This window comes from Sander vitreus, chromosome 1 (genome assembly GCF_031162955.1).
Source record: "Sander vitreus isolate 19-12246 chromosome 1, sanVit1, whole genome shotgun sequence".
Taxonomy (NCBI): domain Eukaryota; kingdom Metazoa; phylum Chordata; class Actinopteri; order Perciformes; family Percidae; genus Sander; species Sander vitreus.
In genome coordinates, this window is record NC_135855.1 from 9,164,608 (window position 1) to 9,172,877 (window position 8,270).

The following is an 8,270-nucleotide window of genomic DNA, read 5'->3' on the forward strand; positions in this document are numbered from 1 at the left end:
GTTGTTCAACTCATTTAGCAGCTGGCTGGCTAGTTAGCTATCTTGCTAATTCCACCATGCATCCTGTTAAAAGAAGACAGTTCACCCTATGCCTGCTTTTAAGATGCTATACGTCATTCACTGTAAATAGTTGATTCATATTAAATTCACATACTGTAATTTTTATAATTCAGAAGCAATTCTTAACATATGAAATGTTTATTTCTATTGCACAAAGAAAAAAGTGAATGTATCTGGGCGCTGTAAGTAACTGAGAACCAGTCACCCTGAGAATGTTCACTTTTTTTGGGGTAAACATGTTTATTGGTAATGAAAGTCATTTTAATAATAATAATAATTTCTATTCGTTGATTGGTTTGATGTTAGAAGACAGATCAATCTTGTTCATAGATTCTGTCCATCCACTCCTTAATCACTACATTAGTAACTCCTTAATTAGTAACACACACACACACACACACACACACACACACACACACACACACACACACACACACACACACACACACACACACACCCCTTCTAGGCTCTTATTTTGAAAGCGGAAACCGGTAGCATAGTGTTTATTGTTTTTAGTTTGACACTGCCTATTTTTCAGCTCAGCATGCAGTATCAATTCCCGGACAGCTCTTTACCACAGCATCACAGAAGGGAGGGGAAAACGTCGGACAATTGAGACAGACAGCTTGCGGTGACTAAGGAGCTCAGGCGGAAGGATCTGTGGTTAACATCAAAACCAACCGAGCCAGTAGGCAAAATACTATTTGATCATTATTTACCTGTGCGGGTGCATGTTAGCTGGACTGTGCGTTTTGTTTATTTTAGATTTTTCTATACTGATGCTTGGATAGGTTCAAGTTCGTCTCTGTAAACTCTGATTATAGGTGCTTGTGTCGAGAGCCAGAGCGAATCCGGCCAGCTAATATAACTGAAATAAGGCTGAAATCTTTCTGTGTACGCACCTGCTCTGCAGCCTACAGCTGCTTTTACTGTCGAAATGCAGGTGGACTCAATGAAAACTGGTTACAAGGAGCAGGATACATTTCTGCTAGGTTTGACGTCGATAATAGTCCTCGTTTTGACTAGCTATGTGCATAGACGTCTGGGGCACCGGTTCAAGTGAAAAAAGGTGACTTTTTAAGACCTTTTTATTATCATATTTAACGAGGCCTAACGTTACAATTATTTATAGGCAAACGTTACATGTTTTTACTTACACTTATATCCCATTTTTGTCAGTAGGCCTATGTCGTTTCTTAAAAAGTTATTTTCACACAAGTGGATCTCTTGTTTGCCTCTCTAGCTTTGGCACCACAAACAGCCTTTTCTTTAACTGGTTCATACTTCATTAACTTCAACCTTAGACCAGATGAGCTCTGTAGTAATGATTGGCTGCAGTGAGCTTTATAAAAGAGAGGACCTGTGCTAAGAACACACCACCAAGCTGTTATTCACAGAGGTTCGAACCTCTGCGAATAACAGTTGCTTACTTAACTTAGCTTTATGCCGAATTACATTTTTAACATTGTGCAAAAGGACTGACGAAGACCTCAGATTTAAAATTCATAAGGTTTTTGGTGATGGAAAGTTCTATTGCTTGTATCAGTTGGAGGAAAAGTTGATTAGAATAAAATCTGTTTTACTACTGTGAGTCTGTTCAGCTTTACAGATTTCACACATAGGCCTAGCTAATGAACAAATCCAGATATAATCCGTCTCAGATTACATACATTATCTCCTGACTATGGCACTAGCAAAACAGACGAACAGAGTGGCTGAAACGTAACTAACTGATATTGTTAAGTACTGTCAACAATCTGACGCTGAGTTAAGGAAGAACCGGGTATATGAAGCGGAGGTTGATTATGGCTGATGACATGCATCTCCACTCCTAGACAGACAAGACAGGAACAGAGAGTACACAGCTACTGAGAGGGAGCGGGCCTCACACCAACTCTGGTTTGGTCAAAATAAATCCTTAAAGCTTTAGTGCGTAACGTTTTTATATTAATAAACGTCTGTTACATTCAAGCCATTGCCAAATGAGTTGATACAATGCTAATTAAGACTATCAGCTCCACCACATTCTCTCTGTATTTCTCAGTATGGCTATGTTTAGAAAATTGTGTTGTCCGGTGACTTTCCTGCGCAGAAAATCGGGCGAAGATAATTACCTCTTCTGAAGAGTCCATGTTTTTTTAATCCTCCGTGTGCTCCTTGGCTATTGGCAACTGCGTTGAGGAGGGGTGGGGGTGGTGTGTGATCACAGAAGGCTTGTATCATGTGGATGTGCAGACAGTTTTGTTGTCATTACTTAGAATTCCTCATCGGGAGACAGAAACTACGCACTATAGCTTTAATTCACAGAGTAAGATGTAAAAATACGCTGGCTCCACACTTCTGAGGCAGACCATTAAATTAGCTAAATAAAATCGCTCAACCCTACTCTACTATTGTGGTCTAATAAACCATAGATTCACTGTGTTCCGGCTGTGACATGGCCATCAGAGCTAATTACAGATCTAAGCAATGCTTGTGATTCCACCAGATGTGCGACAGCGTGTTTCAGAAGTGCCTCTCTGCTCTGTTCCTGAGAGCAAACACTATCATTACCTGGCTGGATGTCACCAACTAAGACAGGTCAGGAAAACATGGATGCTGCTCTGCAGGGCTCTCGATTTGAATGTGTTAACTAGGGGTGCACGATTCTGAAAATATTGATTTTTAGGCTCCCGATTCGATTCAAAATCGATTTTTGATTCAAAAACGATTTCTCGATTCAAAAACGATTCACAGTATGTAAATGTAGTTACTCTTCCCATGTGATTGCAGTAGACATACAATTTAAAAGAAAAAAACAACAAATTAAATGTAGTTTGATATTACTTTATATGTCTTCATACAAAAATATAAAATAAAAATAAAATTTTTAACTAAAAAGAGCTTTTCGTTCGGTGGGAGTTTAGAGCATTGAAAGAGTGCATTGGTTGACTGGCATGTTAGGTACTTTAGGTTGTTGTTTGTCCACTTCTTTAATGTCAATCTCTGGGTGATGGTGTACCATGTAAGTTCTCAAGTTTGAGGTGTTTCCAAAATACTTAACTTTCGCTTTGTAAAGCCTGCATATAGCATGATTCCTATCAAGTTCCGTCTTCCCCTTGAAGTTATAAAAACCAAAATGTGCCCAAACTCTCGCCTTCAATGAGGATGGAGCAGGTTGAATAATTCTTTCTGTGAGGTTTGCCATTGTTTGCACCGACTAAACTACTTCTACTGCACTCGTTCTTGTGCCCAGGCGTCAGTGTGAATTCGTCATAGCGCCATCTATGGGAATTGCAAGCAGCTAAACTCATTTCAGGACAATAGTATAGATGCCATTACAAAATGAAAAAAATAAATAAATAAAAAAATAATAATAAAAATAAATAAATATCGATTTTTGGAATTCTATGAATCAATTTTGAATCGGTAGAGCTTGAATCGCGATACGAATGTGAATCGATTTTTTTTGCACACTCCTAGTGTTAACAGTGGTGGCTGTGAGAGGCAGGGGCTTGTGCGGTCTTGCAGAATTATAACTGAAAATGCAGTTGGGCATTACAACACACTTTTAATTGTGAATTAATGCCATTGGCCACATTTAAAAGGGTAGGAGCTTGACCACCACCTGGGGTCTTTTTGTGCAAGGTCTTGACTATGTGTAATAAAATCAGCAAACTATGTATAATTTTGAATTTGACTTTGTAAGTGAGCATTTCTGATTTTGTAATGCTTTATTTGTCTACTGTTGGGGCAAAATAACCCAACGCAAGCCAAGTATTGAATAAACATTTAGATATGTGATTTCCAGGTGCCAAGCTTCTCCCAAGGTAGGACCTCTTCTGTAGGCCTATTCCTGCCTCCCAGCAGCCATGGAACCCCTCCCTGAGTACTCTATGTTCATGGTTCGCATCCTGGATGAGCTGGACGCCAAGAACAACATAATTTCCTACCAGGACCTGTGCAAGTCCCTGTGCACTCGCTTCGACCTAGTGCAACTGGTCAAGCTCCGCAGCCTGCTCTTTTACACAGCATGCCTGGATCCAGCCTTTCCAGCCACCCTCTTCAAGGACAAGATGCGCTGCTCCATGGAGGACCCGCAATCCAAGAAGCTCATGGTGGCAGCAGACATTGTCACCATGTTCAACTTGATCCAGATGAATGGAGGCATAGCCAAAGACAAGCTCCCCATAGTGCATAGAGCCAAGTTCCACAAGAACCAGTCGGTGGAGCTGTGCAGTTCCAACAGTAATGACCATACATTTCAGGACTGTGAAAGAGGGCTTAGTTATGAGCATATGGATCACCCCAGGGATGAACATCGTCATCATCACCACCACCACCACCATCATCACCGCAAGCAGCACCCTGCAGCTCAGAGCACTCCTCCCTGTCCTAAAACATCTGAGTGCAACAACTGCCAGAAGTTTATTCCAACCTCGGACCCTAACTTTCTTATGGGCGTCAGCAAGGACCTGAAATGTACAGCAGGCTCTCTGGACAAGCTGCACCATCTGCCCCAGTACTCCAGCGGTAGTCCACACTCTCCACCCTGTGAAATGCAGAGCACCTACTTTCCCATGGACATTGACAGCGAGTCCAACACCGACCAGGAGTCCCTGCAGCCCATCAGCCATCCAGAGACCTTCTCTGTTCACTCTTGCATCCAAAAGAGGAACATATTTAAGGAGGACTTCCACAACTTTGTGTCCTTCTCACCACAGGTTTGTGTTTTTATTTTTACTAGTACAGTGCCCGTTAAAATCATTTGAAACAGGTGAAACTGGTTACGTTGAAGATTCAGAGTTTACTCACAAAATATCACAATTAAAATGTGAAGTAATCACAGACATTTGCCTTCATTCATGGACTCATGACACCACCCATCAGGCCCGTTGAGAGCCAATCAGCAAAAATATGCGTTAATCAACCACTAGAACCGGACTGAGCACAGAGACGAACTCAGCCGGTGCAGGCAATATGAGTGTGAGTGGGTGTGTGTGTGCTTGAGAGTGAGAGGAGGGGGGAAGAAAAGTTGGAAAGCAAAATTAAAGAGTTTTTGTTTATACTACATTTTTGTGCAAGGAACCTATTGTTCTTGTAAGTTTTTATTTTTCTGCTGCGCAATCACATTTTTGAAGGGCTTGAGATGCTCGAAAACTTTGCACACGTCAGACCTGGCGAAATTCGCAAAGTTCTGCAGTGACTAAGCTCGGGTGTGGCCAGCGGGCTCCATAGCGCCCACTGGGGGTGCGTGGCAATTTTTACAGAGGAAGCCTGTGAGCTTAGTATCGAGATCATATTACTTTATGGTTACATAATGTTGAATGTAATTCGAAGAGTATCACATAACAATTGACACTAATCAAATGCTGAAATTACTATTCAAATATGTATTTTTTATAAATGTGTTGGCCAGCGTTTGCAAATCTCACCCTTCTCATGCCTATGCGCATGTAAAAACGAAATGCTTTTGTCACGTCACTTCTGATGATCAATAAAGTTAGCGGGAGTGAGTAACACAAGATTCAAGATTCCTTTATTTGTCATTTTTATACACCAGCACCAGAAGTCAACCCCAAGGCATTGTCATATCTTAGGCACGGAGCTAACTTTACGGTAGAAAGATTGAGTAACGTTAGTAGTACTGTTTTAACATGAATTTATAATTGACATCGACCAAGTCAAAATGCTTCTGTTGTCATTAATTAGCTCGTTCTTGTTTCTTAACTAATGGCTTAACGTTAACGTAATAGGACCTCAGCTGGGAGGTTCATGTAGACAGCTAATCCAGCTGTCAGACGTCTGTATTCTTATTTACGGGACATGTGCAAGAAACAAGTTGCTTATAAACCACTAAAAAAGTAGTGATGTTAGTTGTAGTAATTAGAGATGCACCGATTACAATTTTCTAGGCCGATTGCGATTATTATTTTTTTTTGTTTGTTTGACCTGCCGATACCGATTTTAGCCGATTCCGATTTCATTTTTTCTAACCACTTTACAGCACACACAAATATGTATTTTCTATCTTTTTAGTATATAGAATAGAACATTTTACATTTTGCATAGAACATTTTTTGAATAGATAATCGATCGCTGTAAAATAGAACTTTATAAATTACCCCTGGTGTGAGAAATTCGCACATCTACAGTGCAATGTTATGGAAGTACCATTTCCTTCTTTTCACATCCAATATCCCACTAAAAGAAATTGATATATTTAGTAAACGTAACTTCTGTATGTATGAAAACAGGGGAAACAGGTAATGGCAATAAAATAATATATAAATAACAAATAAAAATAAAATAAATATAGCCTTGCAGTATAAAGATATTTCTCAAAACACACACACACACACACACAGGCCTGTTTGAATGTCAACAGTAACGTTACCTGAAAACAGCATGTAGTTTCTTTTTTAGCAAGTTTGCTTAATTTGTCATTGTACATAAATATGAACGTTGCTGTCAACGGGCTTATCTGCTAACGTTAGCTACCGACGGTTACCTCGGAACAATCCACCAAATAGACGGAACCCTAGGTGCGTTACCTGAAACAGATGATTTAACGTCACCGCTCATTTTACACACAGTTTAGCAACAAAACTAAACGCTGAGGGAAGATAACTACGTTTTTAATGTTGGTTATGAGCGGTATGCATCCCCACTAACCTGGAAAGCATTTTTAAACCGTAACGTTAATGCAGCGTGTCGGAGGAATACAGCGTCTCCTGCAGCGGGGCGTCAGAGGCAGAGGGACCGCAGTGTTCGTTAACGTTCTTTTCTCATCTGGGGTCTGATAAACGGTAAATTCATCAAAGTCAGTGTGTCCAACGCTATTTTCCGATAAACTGTAGCTGTCATATTTCACGGGACCCGCGTGAGTGTGGTTTTCATGTTCCAGTTGTTCAGCCTCAGAGGGGAGAGAGAGTGGCTGACTGTTCGCCTGAGATCAGTAGAGCAGACGGCTCTGCAGAGCCGTGTATAATTACGACATTTCATAAATGGCTCCGCTCCATCAGCCTTCATCAGCCATCATCAACATGCATCAGCCATCATCATCATCATCAACATGCATATAGCGGAGTGATACGTGCAATGCTGATGTTGCGCAATGTTAATCATGTGGAAAATTTGAACTTTTATGTAAAAAAGTCAGAAATGCAATGCGTTATAACGTAAGTCCCCTTCGGTGTAGGCCTACTATTGTGTTTAATTTTCAGTTGTAGCTAAAAAGCAAGTTCAGTGAAGTCATTTTTCACAAAAAACTCAAGATCCATACATTGTGTAATCTTGCTGCTATAACTTACTGTTAGCTGACGCCGGCATACGTGTAGTTACCATAGTTACACATCTGGTCTGAGGCATGTGATTGGTGAGAAGCCAGGTTCAACCTAGCCTCCCTGTTTTTTTTATATACGATGAATTGACCATTCAATGTTGAGCTCGGTCAAACCTGGCCTCAATCTCATTGGCTGAACATTTTTACTTTTTCTCATAGGCATGCCAGGAAAAGCTGGCCTCCTTTGAGCATTCGTAGCAACCACAAGACAGAGCACAGACGACTGCACCACACATGCAGTGGCAGAGGGGCGCTGTTTTGCTCCACAAGCTAAAAAAGAAAATGGTAATGGAATGTTTTGGTAAGGGAAATGGCAAAATCAGTAAAACGCACAACTGTGGGAATCATAAATTAAGTTTTTATATTTTAAATGATATATTTTTATGGGGAGGCCAGGCTGCCTTTGGCCTCCTAGAGAAACCGCCACTGATAGCATCCCCAAATGCACGCCATGGTTCAAATAAAGTTCCTTTGATTTTGTGGGAAGTATTTGGGCTTGGGCGTGGCATGGTGGCTCTATAGCACCCCTATTTAGTTTTAGCCTTTGACCGTATTTTGGCACCCTTAATACACTCAAACTCATTCAAGTTGCAGCGCAAATCAGAACCTGTTAGCATTGTAAAGCGATTTGGTCCAGGTGTGTTAAGCGGGCTCCATAGCGCCCCCTTAAGCATGGAAGGCATAAATTTGGACATGGTTGATCCGATATTCATGAAATTTGGTACACACATTGCTCTCATCATTCCGGACATACTGTATTTCCAATTTACGTTGATTAGACAACCGGAGGACGGCCATTTCGATTTTTTTGTGTTTTTGCGTATTTTATGAATTTTAGTTATTGGATTTGTCTCATTTTTGGTTGGTATAATCCTCAGACTGATTT

At 40.7% G+C, this 8,270-nt stretch overlaps 1 protein-coding gene across 2 annotated transcripts; it reads left to right on the plus strand.

Moving 5' to 3' along the window:
• Window positions 1–632: 632 nt before the first annotated feature.
• On the plus strand, window positions 633–5,525 carry LOC144525410 (major intrinsically disordered Notch2-binding receptor 1-like). Of its 2 annotated transcripts, XM_078262240.1 has the most exons (3): window positions 633–748; window positions 2,549–2,640; window positions 3,851–5,525. In XM_078262240.1, the coding sequence occupies exon 3, from the start codon at window positions 3,912–3,914 to the stop codon at window positions 4,809–4,811; it is 900 nt and encodes a 299-aa protein (XP_078118366.1). In that variant the 5' UTR covers window positions 633–748; window positions 2,549–2,640; window positions 3,851–3,911; the 3' UTR covers window positions 4,812–5,525. The 2 variants fall into 2 exon arrangements, with proteins under 2 accessions (XP_078118366.1, XP_078118457.1); XM_078262331.1 differs by lacking the exon at window positions 2,549–2,640.
• Window positions 5,526–8,270: the final 2,745 nt, after the last annotated feature.